Source organism: Typopeltis vanoorti, chromosome 19, assembly GCF_054136105.1.
Source record: "Typopeltis vanoorti isolate ZY-2024b chromosome 19, IOZ_Tvanoo_1.0, whole genome shotgun sequence".
NCBI lineage: Eukaryota > Metazoa > Arthropoda > Arachnida > Uropygi > Thelyphonidae > Typopeltis > Typopeltis vanoorti.
The window spans coordinates 78873749-78894368 of record NC_143567.1 but is presented as its reverse complement, the minus strand read 5'-3'; the positions used below and the strand labels follow the sequence as shown (position 1 = coordinate 78894368).

At 35.2% G+C, this 20620-nt stretch overlaps 1 protein-coding gene across 1 annotated transcript; it reads right to left on the bottom strand.

Annotated features, from left to right (window-relative positions):
- Positions 1-1923: 1923 nt before the first annotated feature.
- Positions 1924-2793, bottom strand: LOC150096279 (zinc finger BED domain-containing protein 5-like). Its single transcript, XM_090409022.1, has one exon. The coding sequence runs from the start codon at positions 2791-2793 to the stop codon at positions 1924-1926; it is 870 nt and encodes a 289-aa protein (XP_090265148.1).
- Positions 2794-20620: the final 17827 nt, after the last annotated feature.

Below are 20620 nucleotides of genomic sequence, written 5' to 3'. Positions count from 1 at the left end.
ACTAGATTAACCATGAACAGACAGTGAGCAAAAGGGCTCACATTGGTTCATCACATGTGGTTGATCCTAGGAATGAGTGGTTGACCATTTGGCATTAACCACATGAAGTCCTATCCCCTGGTTGCACAGCTAGGGTTCAACAGGCTGGTGGAGATGGTGTTGTGGTCTGGGGAACTTTCTCCTGGCACACTCTAGGTCCTTTGGTTATCATCCCACAAACACAGAATAGTGAACACTACAGGACCTGTTAGCTGACTATCTCCATCCATATCTGCAGGAGGTCTACCCCAACCACAATTTCATCCTTCAACAGGACAACACACTTTGTCATTGGGCTCGTACAACTACTGAGTGGTTGGAGGAACATGATAACGAATTTGTCACATTACCTTGGGTTCCAAACTCCCCTGACTGTCACCCAATTGAATATGTGTGGGATATGCTAGAATGGGATGTGAAAACTGCTGATCCTACTCCACAGAATGAGGTGAACTGAGGTGTTGCTGCAGCAGATGTGGATTGAGTTATGCATGGAGGATGTTCGACACCTGGAATCTGTTCCTAGGCATCTGCAAGCCGTGATTGCACAGAGAGTGGACCAATGCATTATTAGGTGGGTGTTCTGCTGTTGCACAAAATTTGGCCCTTGGCAAAAGCAGCCCATGGAGATGGTCTAGAGCAGTGTTTCCCAACCTTTTTGATGTCGCAGACCCCTATAGTTAATGTTAATTCATCACGGCCCCAATAAAATCCAAAATGGAATTTTTTATATTTTACATATAAAATTGAAGTAATAAATTACAATTTTACAACAACCTAAATGTGTCATTTATGACAATGCAATACTGTTATAAATGAAGATATTTGGAAGAATATGAACATATCAATTAGGCCTAATATTATGAATTTAACACTCACCTAATGTGATGGCTGGTGCTGTTTTTCAGATGTCAACTTTCACATGTTAGGATCAAAACTGGATAATTTCAGACGTAGATGTGGCTCCACGTTAACTCGGTTCCTGTATTTGTTTTTCATATATACAAGATGAGATTGTCTCGCACAGATGTGTAGTAGCAAATGGCAACAGATGTCTTACAGTCCTTTTGGAAATTTCAGTGTAAACAGACTTAGCTTGGAACCAAAACTCCAGTAATGGCAACGAAGGAAACAGCATTTTGAACGTCGAATCACAGGACAGCCTTATAAGTTGTTCTCCTTCAACAGAAGGAAGTTCATATTCCAAGTCTAGAAAGAGAGTTTTCATCCAGTGGTTTTTTTTTTTTTTTTCAGGACAAAGCGAAAAATACAGACGTAATTGAGACGCCAATGACCTCATATTCAATCATACTTTCAGCAACATCACTAGAAAGGGGTTGTTCACTGAAATCAATGAAATCACCCAGCGTGTGAAAGGAATCGTATTTTCCTTTCTCGATACAGTTGCACCACAAATTTAACTTCTTGATTGTTGCCTCTATCTTGTCTTGCACAGAAAACACGGTGATAGATGTACCTTGAAGGCTCGAGTTAAGAGTATTCAAGATGTTAAAAATGTCCCTAAAGTAAGCAAGAGATGAGAGCCATGCGAAATCATTTAAATAGTGTGTTAACTCAAATTTGGAGTTTATGAGGAACAACCTTACTTCGTTCGAAGCTCATACAACCGCATCAGAACCTTACCCCGGGACAGCCATCGGATTTCTGAGTGCAATAATAAGTGTTCATGATCACTTCCCATTTCATTACAAAGTGCAGAAAATAACCGCTGTTAAGAGGACGGGCTTTAATAAAATTGACAAAATTTACTGCCTCGTCTAGAGCAGTTTTCATTTTGGAGGGCATATGGCATGTAGCTAGTACTTCGCAGTGTATAGAACGTGTCCATTTCACAAGAGGTGTGACTTTCTGGATACATGCAACCTAACCTTTACGTATTCCCAACATTGCCTGAGCACCATCTGTGCTGATACCTACACATTTTTCCCATTGAAGTTTATTTGTAGTTATGAAGTCATTGACAACTTTGAAAAGTGCTTCAGCTGTTGTATGAAGAGGTAACGATTCACAGAAAAAAAAGTCTTCACAAACTTTATTTTCGTGTTCATATCGCACAAAAGCTAGCAAATTAGTATTATTTGAAATATCATGGTTTTCATCCAACTGCAACGCAAAATATTCACTATGATGTAACCATTCTAGCAAAATATCTTTCACATTTTGAGCCATCTCGTTGATTCCTCTTCTTTTCACAGTGTTGTCAGATAACAATATTAGAGACACCTCGTTGACATGTTTTTCACTAAACAAGTTCTTTGCTATTGCTTTCGTCGCAGGCAAAATTAAATCTTCCCCAATTGTATGGAGTTGTCCATTTCTAGTCATCAGAAGGGCGACTTCGTAAGAGGCAAGAACAGCCTTTTCATTTTTTGTTCCACACACAATATCCTTAACTAAATTCTGTGAACCACAAAGTTGCAGTTTTTTATTTTGAAAATATTCTATTGGCTTATTAACTGATTCGCCATGTTTTGTTTCAAGGTGACGTCTCAACTTTGACGGTTTCATAGATTCATTTGATAACACTTTGCAACAAAGAACACACTCTGGTCTGTCTTTGCCATCTTTATTCAGAATGGAAAATTCCATTTGCAAATAGGATGGACAATATTTGCATGATTTTTTGAGGGAAGGAACTTTATCTGCACCAGTACTATTTTCGACAACACTAGATCCACTCGGATTATCATTTGTCTTGCGTTTCAATGATCCATACTTTAACCACCGATCCATATCTAAATAAGATCGTGAACAAATTGAAAATCAGAAGTTTCGTTGTGAACTCAATTATTTGACCAAAAGCAGAAAACTGAATATTAAACCGAGAAAAACACTTGTATAATATTATAAAATTTATTTATAATATATATTATAAATCTCAAACCCAATATAATATTTTAAATTATAAATTATTAAATTAAATTAAATTTATAATAATTTATTAAATTAAATTACAAAGGGTTGGTTATCACCCCTGCTTTACAAAGGGAAGAAGTAACGGTACCATCATTGGTGTTGAATTTTACTTAAACCATGGGCCTCAAGAGCCAGAGATATACATTGCAAATATCCCAGGTGTGAGCAACATGATAAGATAAAGTTTAATGAAAATAAACTATCCCGGGGGGGGTCTGCGGACCACAGCTTGGGAAACACTGGTCTAGAGCTTTCTCTTTGTCATTCACTACATATTATGTCTCTCTCTCCCCTCCAGATTTCTCCACCAGTGAGTCGATGTAGCCAGTGTGCCACATCAGCTCGTTCTCTGCACTTTCCTTCTGTCACTAACCTCTGTAGGTATGTAGATTATGGTTTGCTCCATATCTTTTCTCCATTCTACAAACCTTATATTTCTGAAATGATCCAAGCTTCAAGATCTTTTGTAACACTGTGTTAAACACTGGTTTTGCATTTTCCAGTGTAGTGAAGACAACATATTAGTGCTATCAAAACACAGTCCTCTCTTATTTTTTATAAGAAAGATATCTCTACTCAAGATTAGATTAGATTTCACTTCTCAGACTGACTTACACTGTCCTCAAATAGCTAGGTGATTTCTCCCATTTAAGGCACCTGTACAACACTTGATGCTACCTAAATCTTGTCCACACATAGTATGTGTTAAAGGTTGTTTAAGGTTTCATAATCTCTTGTATGTATGAGATTGATTAAAAAAATGTACAGGTATTATTTGCAAGGTAACATAACTGCTAACTTCGTGAAATTATTGAAGAGAATTACTTGACCAGACTAAAGTAAGTCCCAACTGAAACATTGATTGCTTGATGCACATTTGCAACAATGCTTAAGTGCAGTAGTAAGTAACCTTTTATTTCACCTGACTGCATGATATAAAATTAATAGTTGCATCTTCATAATGGAAATTTAAAATAATTCTCAGACAGATCGAATTAACTAGACTGTTGAATAATAGAAAGTTTACAGCACTGACTAAAATAAAAATGAGGGTGTGTATTAACCTTTTCTGAATTTTATTTTTTATAATAAAACTTATTTTTCATACAAAACAATCTGTTCACCTATATTTAAAAAAAAAAAAAAAAAAACAGTCCTTCATTGCTTCCAGAACAGCTAGTCATGTAAACTGTCTGGCTAATCATTTTATTTATATAATAGTGTTAAAGGTCTTTAGTACTACTACTACTACTACCACCATATTTGAACACTGCATTTTCACTACAGTTATATTCTTTGAACATAGATGCTATCATTTCATAGTTAGATTTTCATTTGTTCTCATCTTGACTGTAGTAAGAGAAAAGAGATCTCATAAAAAAAAACAGCAACTGTGCATTCTGAAGTATACAAATACAGAGCCTCCATACTGTATGAAATGAGACTGCAAATGCACCATAGATCTTAGTCATTTTCATAGAAGGTTCAAGATCAAATGTTGCTCGCAACTGATATAATGGTTTTTGTACTTAACAGTAAGAGTGCCAAAAATTTGCCTTGGGAAGCATGTTTATTGTACTTCATTCTCCCCCCCCCCCTTTCCATTCCATATGCTATACTACATTGTAAAGGAATTTGCATGCAAATTCATTGTGGTTAACTTTTCATTTATCTACAGAAGGAACATGGTCACAAGCTTCATTATGTACTTCATTATGATGAAATTATCATCAGGACACATGATATTTTGAAGTGAAGCATTGATATTTATATTCTTATCATGATATATGACCTGTACTGGTTTAAATAGCAAATGTATCCCTTGAATCAACTGCACCTCTGTATGTTGTCATTGTCGCGGGGAAGGGGAGCCAATCAACTATAAAAGAGCTATTATCATAGGACACCACATCAGTGGCCTATTATCCATTTCTGACATTGGTAAGAGTGCTTCACCTGGAATCAATTCAAGTCAATGCTATCGGCTAGTGAAAATGTTAGAATGCCTCTTCAGCCAAGAAATGAATGAGAAGTTAACATCAGAGGATGCTTGGAAGTCATTGGAAATGACTTCCAAGCATCCAAAAGTCCAGCACATCTACAGGGATTCTAGTTAATAGTAAGACACTATATAAAGAGCTGCACATGAACGAGACATCAAGAGACATTAGTTTGGCAATCAATTCATAGAATACAATATTGTAAAGAAATTACACTACTATATTGCAATGTAAAGAACATTATGACCCTGTTCAATAGAGCACTTGAAAGTCCATGATATGGAGCAGTGAATCATGTTGTATCTCTCTTCCAATTGTGTAGATGTAACAGATGTCAGAAGAATGCCTTATACCTTAGCACATCATCCCAACTGTGAAGTTCAGTGGCAGACTTGTAATTGGTGTAGATATGTATTTTCTAATATGGGCTCAGACCTTTGGTTATAGGCAGGAAGGATGACTGCTGGATGAATATTCTGATAAAACTGACACAATGTTTGTGTCAGTTTTATCAAACAGACTGTCTCTGTTAGCATGACAGTGCACTATCACGTACTGCAGGTGATCTTGCAACATGGTTTTTGGAAAATAATCTGGAAAAACTTGACTGGCCTACACAGATTCCCAGTCTTGTCCTACACTAGTAAGACGTCAGTTGTGCTGAAGGAAAAATGGTTCAAAATACTTGATGTTGTTTTTGTCATGATCATACAGAGAGAGTATCCCTAGATTGGTGAAAAGTTATCAAGGCTAAAGAAGGACATAACTATTATGGTGTTTGCAATTTAGCCTCTCTGAAATGCAGTGCTGTCCCACTAATAGTATTTCATTATTGAAATTTGTTTCCTGCATTTGGTATTGTTGTTAGACATCAACACTTGTTTATTTTTAATTTTTTTATGCTTAAATTTTATTCAACTCAGTCCTAAATATAAAAGCAAAATACAAGTTTCTCTAGTCATTGATGCAATTCAAATCCTAGCCCACTACACATCATGGTTTAATCTTGTGAAACTTTAATGCTATAGTATGCCTGGGTATTTATTTGTTAGCATGTATAGAAAATTATTTCTTTTTTGATTCTCAGTCATTCCAGATATTTTTTCCATCTTGACTGAAGCTGAGATTTTACATCAAGGTGCCTTCTTATGCAGAAGTCACAGATATGTTATACTGACTGAAAAAACTCTTGGAAAAATACCATAATTAGGCAAAGATGAAAAATTTAACATGTGATTTAATAAATAAGAAGGCACCAGGTCGGCTGTGAGGTTTCCCAGACCTGTCCTGAATGTTAAATATTTTGATACATTCAGCGTAGAAATTTGTTTTTGATAATTATACAAACTTTCATATACTGTATTTCATTTTTGGTAATTTTTTAAAAAAATGGCATTCAGTGTGGTGACACAATTGTCCCAAAAAGGTAGAACTTCATTACATGAACTACTAGTGGGTTGTTGTGGCATGCATATAATTATAGTAAAAATACTGAAAATTTTTTCAGAATTGTTTTAAACAAAGCAGTCCTTATGTAGATCAATAAATATTGTGTTTAGCTCATCCTAAACTATGAATATATTTGGAGGAAGAAGGTACAACAATATCATTCCTCAAGTCGACTGCTTTGTAAGCAGAAAATTTAAGCAATAAAATATATTATAAATATATATTTATAAAAAAAAAAAAATTCGTGTAGTATTTCATTATTTGATATAGGTGTATACTTATTTCAACATTTTTAAAATGAATTCTTAATATGCTGCTATCCTGAACTTTTGCTGACTGATCAATCCTTGCAAGAAACTTGATAAATGAGCTACAAAATACCATTAATTGGTCTTAGCATGTAAATTTTTATTTTCTTTATTATTATTTTTTTAAAAAAATTTTTTTTAATGCAAGGATGTATGTTTGTATTTTGGGTTAAATGATAGTGGGGTAATAATGAAAATATTGTCTAATGCTGAAATTGAGGATAAAGAGAAAGATAATTATTTTGAAATGTCTTGAAACATTTGTTAGTCTGTATTGGTAAATGACTGTATAGGTAGAATATAGAAACATATCAAAGTACTTTACTAAATGATTAATTTTATCCATTTATTAAGTAATTTTTTTGTGTGATGAGAGGCCATGTAAATACATCATTAATGCATGAAATAGCCATTTCATTTCTCTTAAGCTGCTAATATTGAAGTAAAAGGATGTAGAATAACTTTAAAGGAAAAAAAAAAAAAGCAGCACTAAAACCATTGTCCATCATAGTTTGCTATATAAATAACTGTAGCTCATTATATTTTCATCATATGTAAATGCTGAGATATTCTCTAATTGTGCTTATGGAATGTGATGAAATATTAAGACTGTGATCATATTACAATCTTTGTTGGAATTAATAAATTATTACAAATGTATATATCTAGTTGTTTTTTTTGTTGTTGTTGTTTGATCATTACAGTAATAATGAAATTGTTTAAATTAAATTTTAAATCTAAAATGTGAATATGTAGGCATGCAAGCTTAGGGATTTTATTTATTTATTTTTTTTTTGGGGGGGGGGTGCATTTTCATGGTCCATAAACCCTCCTCTAGAGAAAAACATGGAACTTTTTTTCAAGCCACTTCTGGGGCCTCCGGTAATCAGAGTGGCAGTTTTATGCCAGATGATGAAATGCATCTATCCTAAATCACAAAGAACAATGGCCATGGTGGGATTTGAACTTGCAGCCTTTTTTTGGAGAGTGATATGTCAACCACTTGGCCAATCAAGCTTGCATAGGATTTATGTTGTTTGTTATCTGTATATAGTGTATGTAGTTAAACTGTAGATTTTTTCATTATTAGATATACAGCAATCCCTTGATTAATGTGCCCCCAATTAGTGCGTTTTCAATACCCAAATTCGATTGTACGCCTATATACATCTTAAAAATAAATGTTACAGATTTTAAAAAGTTTCAATCTATACATTTTTTATGGCTAACTATTTAAAAAATTACTCACCAGGATGAAATAATTTAGTTATCGATTTGAAACATTTTATAAAGTTATTTTTTATGGCACATTTTGGCATTTAAGAAATCTTGCCTTACTGTCTATAAAACAACAACTGAGTGATGAAATAGACTTCGACAATGTCATCGACGATTTTGCGAACAGAAAAGCAAGAAAAATAACATTTTAGAATGTTGGAATTAAAGTTTTACTTCAAAAATAAACATAGTGTTTTTAATTTATTTCCCTATACGCCATTTTGACTTTTCTTAATGTTGAATTACCAACGTTTAGGAAAAACTGTGCCATTTATAAAATAAATCTAAAAGCATGTTTTGAATACATATGGAAACATAATTAAATTTGAAGTAAACGATTAAAAGTGTATCATCATTGAACAAAGTTTTAATTTTTATTAAACAAATAATATGATCTGATTATGTTACTACTTACTTTTAATAAGATGGTTGAGCTCAGCCCTTGCAGAGTTACTGGATATCTGGCTCAATGTTGGTCAAATTCAGTCGAAGATCGGCACACACGCGAAAACTATTTCTGTATTTTGTTTTTATTTGAAGGAGCAATGAAAATCCTTTCTCGCAAAGATAGGTTGTGGAGAACTGCATGATGATTTTCAATGCTTCAGATAATTCTGGAAATTCACTTCTCACTGAAGGCGAGATCCAAAATCGAGCCAAACCAAGATCACGGGATTACATTTTAAGTCCACTGTCACTTGAAAGATCAATTAACTGTTCTTTTTTCGATAACGAAAGGTCGTTCTTGTGACTGCAAGCCTGAAATATAGGATAGTGTTGATAACCATGCTTCGTCAACAAGGAGTGATGCAAAATCAGAATTACGTTCATTTACAAATAATAAAACTGTGCCTTAATTGAAATAACCCCTGAAAAGCAGCAAATTTCAGAATGAATCAAAAGTCGGAATCAAAAATGTTAATTTTAATAAAATTAACTAGCTTGAGAGTATTGTATAGCACAGTTTTAAATTCTGGTGGCATTCCTTTGGAGGCTAACGCTTCCATATGTATGAAACAATGCACCCAATTCATATCCGGAGCTGCTACTTTGACCTTAGAAACAACCTTACTATGCCTGCCTGCCTGTAAGAGCGCGAGCTCCATCTGACCAGAAGCCTATACATTTTTCCCACTGGATCCCTTTGTGTATTATGTAATTATTGAGAGTGTGAAATATTTCTCCAGTTGTTCGGTATGAAAAAGTTCTACAAAACAGAATATCATCATGAATGCTGTTATCATGTGCATACCTTATGTACCATATTAACTGCGCATCACTTGTAACATCAGTAGTCTCGTCTATTTGTAACGCATAATAAGGGCTCTCCTTAACTCTTTCGATTAACTGAGATTCTACGTCACCTGCCATATCATTAATTCTGTGACCGAGGAATCCAATCAACGTCTTTTAGTAACTTGTTGCCAAACATTGGTTTTACTACATCTTTTATAGCTGGAAGTAGCAAATTTTCCCCGATAGAATGAGGTTTCCCTGTTTTCGCTATGCTCAAACTGAGATAGGATGCTTCCAGAGCCTTGCTATTAATGGAACCCATGGCCGAAACTATATATGTCCCTAATGTATGAAACTCTGAAAAAATACAATTGGCTTATTTTTCACATCACAATGTTTAGTTTCTAAATGTTGTTTCGCAGGTTTCATGCACTCGTTCGACAACACTTCATAACACAAAACATTGAGGTTTCTGTTCCCTTTCATTTCCACACCAAGTAAATCCGAATTCCAAATATGAACTGTTATATTTCGTACTTTATTTTTTCTTTGAACTGCTTGTTTCTTCTTCAGTAGTATCAGATTTACTCGTCGTTACAACACTTGTATCACAATTAGCGTTAGCATCACCTGTTTCATTTGCCCTTCTATTCAAAGTCCTGGTTCTAAGCCACTTTTCCATTATTAAAAATGTTAACGAAAAATATATAATACTGTGAACTTAGGACGCACTTTGTCCAAGTATCACTTAGCACTTCTCAAGATATACTGAGCCTTGGTTGAAGGAGGGAAACCTTCAATAATAAAAATCAATAAACAACAAGCCATTGGTTGAAATGTGGATAACACATGTTCACTTCAAATCTGACAAAACAGCAAGGGAAGGCAGAAGCAATAAAACTATATTATTGTTCACTTCACCCCTCTTTTATTATTGTCATTCTGCCACTACAAATTTAGCTGCAGAATGACGAATAATACAAAGGGTGAAGTGAACAACGATATAGTTTTATTGCTTCCGCCTTTGAACATTCTGACGATATTTGTTGTTGTTTTTAAGTCTCCATTTGATTTCAATCATTTTTACTTACTTATTTAATTTTAATTTAATTTGTTTAGATAATAAAAAAATATATTTAATTAATTTAAGTCTGCCTGCGGACCACCTGTCCCATCATCGCGGACCACAGGTTGAGAAACACTGCTGTATACAATTCATGTCAAAGTTCCATTTGGTATAAATGCATGCTTTCAATGTTTTGATGTTTAATTGGGTTTTTTCACTGGTCCACATATTGTTCACTAATAAAAAAATACTCGTTCAGTGGAGGCATTAGATCCAGGGAGACATAAGCAAAAGTCAACGATTTTTAAAATGTTTTTAAAAGATAAGTGTTTATCTGCAAAATATTTGAAATTTTCAATCCATCTACGTTGGCGGGACTCGTCATTTGTCGCCATTCTTCGACTTTTCACTGGTGATGTAACTTTTAATACACGAAACTTCATCAGATAGTTCGCCGTCATTTATGTTTAAGTACCAGCGACTGGAAATGAACAAAACACTTTCCTCGATCTTCGCCCGCAGAGGGATTTCTCATAGTAGGACCCATTCAAATACTTTCATTTCCACGAAACAGCTGTCTCAGTTATTTAAATAATCAATACAGGTTTGGTAAAATTTATGAATTGCATCTTTAAATATGTTGGCATCAATATTCAATTTACTATTTCAATTCACAAAATAAAGGACAAAATGGCCATTTTAGAAAAAAAAAAATCTAAACGACAGCAGTGAAATCAAGGACGTATGGTCGCCATAATTATATGGCATGTTTCAATTCGTGGTAGAATTTTATTTGAAGTTAGCCTTTGTGATCTGTCATAATGACATCGAGAATTTCAAATGCAATAAAACAAAACTTATTTCATGTAATTGAAAAATCGACAATAGTTTTTAGTTAGATACTGTGTTTCAGTGAAACATGGTTTTCCTTGAGTCTATACAGCATAGTTTCTGTGAGAGCTAACTAATGAATCACACTATTTGTTGAGAAATATATTACACAGACTGCAAAAGCCTCTGTACCTTATTCAGGGATACAATAAAACTACACCTGTTTTTCTTGCATCTGCAGTATAATGTCTGTTGGGGAGGGCGTGTGGTTACTGCTTGGAGCGAGTTACTATTGTTTCAACGTGAATATGTAAACATCTTTCTTGTGTGAGGTAATATGCAAAACTTTTTGATGTCTTTTTTTGTTAAAGTAAAATCAGGGGTGTGAGGGCAAGTTATATTCGAGTAAATACGGTAAACATTTCGCCAACAAGTTGAAATCCTGCTGCTGCTTCTCTGCTCAGTTGACTTCTATGGTGAGTTACAATGCATAAATATTTTTCTCACTACTGTTTTTTTTTTTTTCAAACCAACATTAAAATCAATGTAATAATACAATAATAAATTTTACATTGAATAATATTATAAATTTATATATAAATAAATATTATAAATAGAATAAAATATTATTTATAAAATTATAAATAATTATTTATAAAATATGTAATATTATAAATTAATTAATTTTTCCCCTACTAAAAACTGCCCAGCACATCAGCAACTTGATTTGTAAATTTTTGGCATGCGCCGTTACGTCAGCAACTCAATATGTAAACTTTTGGCACGTGCACATAAAAAGTTCGCCACCTCTGGCCTACATAATGTTCTAATCACAGGAGGAGCTACAAATGCAGATAAGGAGATATCCAGAGATTTTGAAGTGTGTAAGAAGGAGACTATTGTGATCAACAAATATTTAATGTGATGAAACTAGCCTTGGCCTGGTTGTAAAGTCGAATGAAATTACTGCTAGCAATATGTGAGCCGTTTGGAAGCACATTCTTCCACATTGTGCAAAGGATTTTAGAGGCTTTTCAAATGAATTAAGTTAATTAAATCTCATTCTGAGAAGTTGAGTGATTCTGACCTGCTAAATTTAGATGCACAGCGGGAAGATCCTGAAGAAATAAAGAAAATTTAATCACTGACAAGCCCAAAGTGGTTTCACAAAAACAATTTGAAAATAGTTTTTGCACAATCGAAGTTTTTAAGCAACAATGCTTAGAAACTGACCCTGGTAAAGAGAGAACCAGTAAAATTTGCAGAAGAGGCAATAGGGCCATATCGTGAGTCAGGGCCGGTGCGAGAGTATCTGATGTCCCTCGGCAAAGAAAATTTAGGTGCTCCTATACATTGTCTCTCTCTCTATATATTTTGTCATACACAAGTACATGTGCACATGCAGATATTTATAAAAATAATATCATTATGAACATTAAAAAAATTTATTTTTTAAATGTTATTTATTTTCCAGAAGGCGGAAAATCTCTGCACTTGAGTTACGTATACAAAGAGCTGGGGAGTGGAAGAAATAGAGATAGGCGAAAATAATGTAGGATCATCGGCGAGCACTAGGACGGCTTGAATTATTTCAGTTTTTATTATTAAGCAAGGTTTTACTAATTTTTTTTCATAATTTGTAATTTTTCCCCGAACTATGTAGCAAAATCTGGCGCCCCTAGGCGATTACCAAGGTTCGTCTAATTATAAAACCGGCCCTGCCATCAGTTGTATGAAAAAAAAGAAACAGAATGCCCGTCAAACTACGTCAATTCTTTGTTAAGAAGCAGAATAATAAATTTATATCCTGAATATGTTTTATCGTCTTTCAGCTTCATGGTTTTCCTTTAACTAGGCCCTGAGACATACCCTAATTCTCTTATTAAAAAAAATTAAAGGTCAAAAAAGAAATCTGAGGAACGAATTATGAATTTCCCATAGGTTATTATATTCGATTAGTGCATTTTCGATTAATGCGCCTGTTTTAAAGAACACATTAGGCACATTAATCGAGGAATTGCTGTATATGAAATCATGAGATGTTCAGTTAAATTTTTCTAAGCATTAATGCATTTAAATTGAAAAGAAAGAAATCTGTTATTCCCAGGGGGGGGGGGTATAAGCCAAAGCTCCTTTAGCCTTAACTTTTTGAAGATCACTTAGGCCACTTTCCACTCTCTATTCACTAATGATAGTGAGTTCTAGCTATCAATGAATTAAAGCCTTCGAGAAAAGAGAGAGAGATTATGGCAGATAGATACTGCCATCTTATGGTCTGTAAACTGTAACACTTATTTCATTGCCTCTAATAGTGAGTTCTACATTTAATTTTAGAAATTAGAGATAAAACCCTGCTTTTCCATAATCAACTAACTTAGACCAACTCAAGAGTGGACTAGAAAAAGTTCCTTTAGTCAGTGACTAAAATTGAATCTATAATAGTCTTTCTTCTGGTGATCTGGTACTTTGGGAGAAAATGCCATTTCCACAGGACTATGCAGACACCACCCATCCTGTTATATCAATATTTTTAACTTCTCAGCATAGTTTTATCATGCCTTCACTTTTGGAAACAAGTCAAAGCAAATAGAATCAAAGGTTAATGAGAGATGTTCAAATTGCTTGTAGTTTGGTGCATACATTTGATGATGGATTTATAAATAATCCCACATTTTAGTTTGGTTTTAAACCAAACTAAAATGTTGTGAATTTGTTGTCCTAAGAAGATAGCATACTATGTTCTTGTATGCATATTCAGTCTCTGATTGCTAGTAATTTTTTTTTCCATTTTCTTAGCATTATGAAAATGGGTACACTTGTTTGTGTGTAGCAAAGCCTCACAGCTACTCCATAGAGTCAGTTGATTTCAGCAATCAACTGACTCTATGGAGTCAGTTGATTACAAATTAATGTAATCAACTGACCCCATAGAGTCAGTTGATTACAAATTACCAAATTACAAAGCATGGAACGCACTGTTTTCAAGTCATGTTCTCAAATTTGGTCCCAGCCTGAAAGGAAAAAGTTTGAATCCAAACTACTAGAAACTCATTGCTGTTTGCTAAAGGTGTTACCATTTGTGTATCATTTGATGCTTGGTTAATATGAAGAAAAAATATTCCATCATATCATGTTTTCAAGAACCTGTTGCCTACCAAATATCAACTAATTCAGGAACTGGCAGAACAAAGACCCACAGAAGGTTCCTGTAGTTGGCAACTAGTATAAAACCTTTAACAGTCTTTCATCTGGTGATCTGCCACTGTGAAAGCAAATGCATTTCCACAGGCAACTTGTATTTTTTGTTAGATTCAGTTGACCTTTTTTTTTTAAATTCTGCATTGATAATTTAGTTTTTTTTTGGGGGGGGGGGGTTTGATTTTTTAGTATTAACTTTAAAGACATGGCAGTTTGCTTACCACCTGTGGCCTGTAGAATTTGCATGTGCAGTATGAGTGTGACTTCATAGCACACACACTCCACTATTAATTTTAAAAAAAATTACACTATAGCATCTCCATCCTACCCTTCCATGTTTTTAGTTTGTATAGGTAGCTGAAAGTTTAAATAGAAATTTTACTTGACATGCAGTATTGAGGAAAATTTGAGATGTTTCTCCATGATAATGTTGAAAGTTCTGTTATTAAATAATAAGAGAAATCAACAATGTCAGTTCAATGAGCCATGCAAATGCTTATAGAAAGGAAGAATAAATTTAGTTTAATCCTTTATCCAAGTGTGAGCAAACAAAGTTTGCGCCTGAAAGTATCTTCAGGACTGGGTTAAGGTGGTACACACCAGGGCAACTCGTTGCAAAGGTGGAGCAAGATACCAACACTCCTATCTCAGTATCTCCTATAATGCAAAACACATCTCCTTGCGGATATGTCTAATGTTATGCATTAAGGGAAGGGCCACTACCCAGACTAGTTTCGACCTTTATTGAGGTCTCTTCAGTGGGAGCCAGGCCCAAGTGGAGATATCAGGCAGAAGCATTAGCAAGGTCATCTCCTCTTGGGCCTGGCTCCCACTGAAGAGACCTCAATAAAGGTCGAAACTAGTCTGGGTAGTGGCCCTTCCCTTAATGCATAACATTAGACATATCCGCAAGGAGATGTGTTTTGCATTATAGGAGATACTGAGATAGGAGTGTTGGTAGCTTGCTCCACCTTTGCAACGAGTTGCCCTGGTGTGTACCACCTTAACCCAGTCCTGAAGATACTTTCAGGCGCAAACTTTGTTTGCTCACACTTGGATAAAGGATTAAACTAAATTTATTATACTCTAACCAAGTGAAAAATAAACTTTCAACATCTTTCTCTAAATCCAGAGTAAATTATTAAAAAAGGGTGGCACACCAATTGGCAATTCCTATAGGTAGAGATGACCTGCTAATGCTTCTGCCTGATATCTCCACTTGGGCCTGGCTCCCACTGAAGAGACCTCAATAAAGGTCGAAACTAGTCTGGGTAGTGGCCCTTCCCTTAATGCATAACATTGACATATCCGCAAGGAGATGTGTTTTGCATTATAGGAGATACTGAGATAGGAGTGTTGGTAGCTTGCTCCACCTTTGCAACGAGTTGCCCTGGTGTGTACCACCTTAACCCAGTCCTGAAGATACTTTCAGGCGCAAACTTTGTTTGCTCACACTTGGATAAAGGATTAAACTAAATTTCAGGCGCAAACTTTGTTTGCTCACACTTGGATAAAGGATTAAACTAAATTTATTATACTCTAACCAAGTGAAAAATAAACTTTCAACATCTTTCTCTAAATCCAGAGTAAATTATTAAAAAAGGGTGGCACACCAATTGGCAATTCCTATAGGTAGAGATGACCTGCTAATGCTTCTGCCTGATATCTCCACTTGGGCCTGGCTCCCACTGAAGAGACCTCAATAAAGGTCGAAACTAGTCTGGGTAGTGGCCCTTCCCTTAATGCATAACATTAGACATATCCGCAAGGAGATGTGTTTTGCATTATAGGAGATACTGAGATAGGGTGTTGGTAGCTTGCTCCACCTTTGCAACGAGTTGCCCTGGTGTGTACCACCTTAACCCAGTCCTGAAGATACTTTCAGGCGCAAACTCTGTTTGCTCACACTTGGATAAAGGATTAAACTAAATTTATTATACTCTAACCAAGTGAAAAATAAACTTTCAGAAAGGAAGAAACAACCCATTTGTGAGATTGTATTTAAAGTGAGCCCGTGAGAAAAGATCATTAATTAGCCAGCTTTCTCTCTTCTGGGCATCAAGTATTTTTCGGGTTTATACAGAGGTAACTCTTTTTTTTTTTTTTCAAATTCATTCGAAGATTCATATTGGTACTCTTCTCCTTTGTTTTCGACAATTAAGAAATGGGCTTCCGAGTTTAAACGTGGCTGCGCCAGCCTTGAAGATGATCCACGTGAAGGACATTCAAAAAGTGTAACAACACCAGAAATAATTGATCAAGTGCACGGTATGGCATTTATGACCAGCGATTCAAAGTGCGTGAAATTGCTGAGACTATAGGCATTTCAAAAGAACGTGGAGGATAAATTTTGCATGAAGAATTGCAAATGAAAACTGTGCAAGATGGGTGTCTCGCTTGATCACAGCAGATTAAAAAAACACTCGCATGAAAATCTGAACAATGCTTGAGGCGTTTTAACAAGAATAAAACTGATATTTTGCGTAGATTTATTACTATGGATGAGACTTGGATTCACCATTACACACCAGAATCCAAACAGCAGACAGAAGCCAGTTGTTCAGCGCTAAAGAAGACAAAGTCGGTTCCATCAGCAGGCAAGTTCATCACATCAGTGTTTTGGGATGCTAAAGGCATTTTGTTTATTAATGAAAAGGGTAAACAATAACCGGGGAATATTATTCTGATCTTTTAACCAAACTAGCGAAAAATTCGTGAGAAAAGACCGGTTTGCAGAATATATCTTTCACCAAGAACAGTGCACCTGCCCACAAAGGTGTTTTGGCAATGAGAAAATTAAGGGATCTGCACTATGAATTGTTGGAACATCCACCCTATTCCCCAGGTTTGGCTCCCTCTGACTTCTATCTCTTCCCAAAACTAAAACTCTTCCTCGCTGGTCAGCTTTTTTTCTTCGAATCAAGAAGTGATTGCAACTGTAGAGGGGTATTTTGCAGATCTTACTGAGAACCACTACAGGTATGGGTTAGGCCGAGAACTTTTCAGACCACCCTCGTAGAGTGAGTGTTTTTGACAAGGAGTTTTCTCTGAATTAAAAGTGCAGAATCTACTGTTCATTTGTGCTTTGGGGTATCATGGTGAAGAATTTAAAAGCTGACACCCATTATTTTAGACAGAACTTAGGTAAAGACAGTGCATCAATTGTTCAGTGGCAGACTTCTACTTTTTTTTTAAATGAACTGAGTATGAAAGAGTGGCAGCATTTTATAAGCTGCTAATGCTAGATCTTCATAATAGAGAAACCGATTGGGAACAGAAGATAGGTATCTGAGCTGTTCAATTCAAAACTTTGATGTCCTTGTAAAAAAAATAAAAATAATGGAGATTGTTCTAGTGGTGGATACAAAAAAAAAAAAAAAACTGGGAGAATTGGTTTCAAGTTCTGCCCATAGATCAGCAGTAGTTACAATTTGTGGTCTAGGCAAGGTACCAGAAGATACAGCTGTTTTTTTATATATATATACAAGGAAGCTTTCTACAAAGTTAATTCAGATTTGTTTTCTGCTGCGGTTGCAACCTGAGACTTAAGTTGGGGTTTTGTCTCAAGCCGCTTCTAATATGCTGAATTTTGGTAAGTTTGGGGGAAATCACATCCTGCCCATGCCACTTGTAGGTTGTAATAAACCTAAAAGTAAATTGTTGTGTTTATTTACAAATGCCAGGAGCATCAGAAATAAGGGAGATGAAACAGTTTCATTGATTGCATTTGCCCAAAATTTGTTGGAATAAATAAAAATATCATCAGGATATCATCCTTTTTGAATAAGGATGATATCCTGACGGGAAAAGAAATGGAAGAGTATGATGTTTCCATGACAATAGAAAGAACAAGAGGGTGGCGGGAACAGTTGATAGGGGAAATTATATCTACACAAAGAGATGCAATATGTAAATAGTGACAATGGTTTTGAGTCAATATGCTGTGAGGTGCAGGTTGACAGGAAAAGATATTTAGTTAGATGTTGCTGTAGGACAGGAAATGTGGATGGAGGTGATAAAGAAATGTATAAGTAACTTGGGTCTCAATGAACAAGGGAAGGATAATTTTAATTATGGTTGTATAGATTGGAATGAAGAGATAGCATTTGGGAATAAGAAAAATTAATTTCTCAAGTTTTTGAGAGAAACTATCTCAAGCAGTATGTAAAAGAGAGCACATCTTTTACATACGAGAGTTTGAGATCAGATCTCAAACTCTCGTAAATATGTAAAAGATGATCGAGAGTCTGAGATCTGATCATTTTATCAGATGTGAGTGGTTTTACACTTCCCTCCAGTTTGTGAGAGTGATCAAGAATTGATCACCTGGATTTGAAGAAATGATATCTGGAATTAAAGGCTGGTGACTATGAAAAGTTCAGGAGACAGCATAGTGGGAATTAGGTATTAAGCAGAAGAGAGAGAGAAATGTTGCATGAACTGACCAAAAGATATTTAACAGCAAGGATGTTATATTCTGAAGGTAATATGACTGAATAAAATAGGTGTCGGAATATATTCACATCCTTGCTGTTAAATATTTTTTGGTCAGTTTCTGTCTCTTTTTTCTCTTCTGCTTGAAATTGGGAAGAAGGGGATAATATGGGAGCAGCACAAGATGAATACTGGTAGCAATCAGTTGAATGAAGAGTATAAAAAACATGAAAGTGACTCAGTAAGAACAGCAAAACTACAGTATGAGCAGAAATTAGCAAATTAGGTTGAGAAAAACCTTGGAGTTTTTCAGATATGTGGCAAGTAGAAGAAGGAATGAGTATAGTCAGATGAAAATTGTAGAATGTAACTGTTGGAAGATATTTGAGGTATTCACTGATCAATTTTTCAGGGTTTTTCATCCTCATCAGGACGAAATCATGAAAAAACTTAAGTGTAGCAGACATAGGAGAGGATGGCTTAATTGTGAGTGAACAGAAGGTATTTGAGGAAACAAATAAGCTTGATGTCAATAAGGTGATAGGATTTGATGACATATCACCACACATCTTAAGAGAAAGTTCCAGGGAATTGGCATGCTGTTTAATAAGAGTCTTACAACAGTATAAGCTCCAATGGAGTGGAAAGAAGGTAAAATTATTCCACAGCATAAAGGTTGTGATAAGGCTGTGGTTATATGGAGTTGTGAAGGTTATATTTACCTATATGAGTTGCCAAAAGGTGTCTCACTTTATTAAATTACTCTGGATTTAGAGAAAGGTGTTGAAAGTTTTTTCCCACTTGGTTAGACTATAATAAATTTAGTTTAATCTTTTATCCAAGTGTAAGCAAAGTTTGTGCCTGAAGTATCTTCAGGCTGAGGCAACTCGTATAGGTAAATATGACTTCTCCATTACTTCCACCTTAGTATCACCACCTCTGGGTCTGGCTCCTGCTGATGAGACTTCAATAAAAGTTGAAACCGGTCTTGGTAGTGGCCCTTCCCTTAATGCACAGCATTATACATGTCTGCAAGGAAATGTGTTTTGCATTATGGGAAATACTAAGACAGATAGTGATGAGAGCTTGGTCCACCTTTACCATGAGTTGCCTCAGTCCTGAAAATACTTCAGACACAAACTTTGTTTGCTTTCACTTGGATAAAGGATTAAACTAAATTTATTATAGTCTAATCAAGTGGAAAAAATTTCCAACATCTTTCTCTAAATCCAGAGTAATTTAATACTAAGGTGAGACACATTTTGGCAACTCATATAGGTAAATATGACTTCTCCATTACTTCCCACTAAGTGTCACCACCTATAGGTCTAGCTCCCACTGACGAGACATCAATAAAGATCGAAATCAGTCTGGGTAGTGGCCCTTCCCTTAATGCATAGTATTATACATGTCTGCAAGGAGATGTGCTTTGCATTATGGGAGATACTAAGACAGGTAGTGATGAGAGTTTGGTCCACCTTTACCACGAGGTGCCTCAGTTCTGAAGATACTTCAAGTGCAAACTTTGTTTGCTTACACTTGTATAAAGGATTAAACTAAATTTATTATAGTCTAACCAAGTGGGAAATAACTTTCATCATCTTTCTCTGAAGTCGCTACATGGGTGTTGTAGGTCTGTATTGTGGGCCGTTGTTATTCAATTTGTATATGAATGACATTGGGGTTGTTTTAATTGATAAAATATGCAACTGTTTGCAGATGATGCAAAATATGGGGGAGTAATGTAGCCTTAGAGTAGAACTTGAATAGATTGTATGAGTGGATAACAATATGGAACTGTCAGTTCAATATTGCAACGTGTAAGATTTTGAAATTTTGTAGGC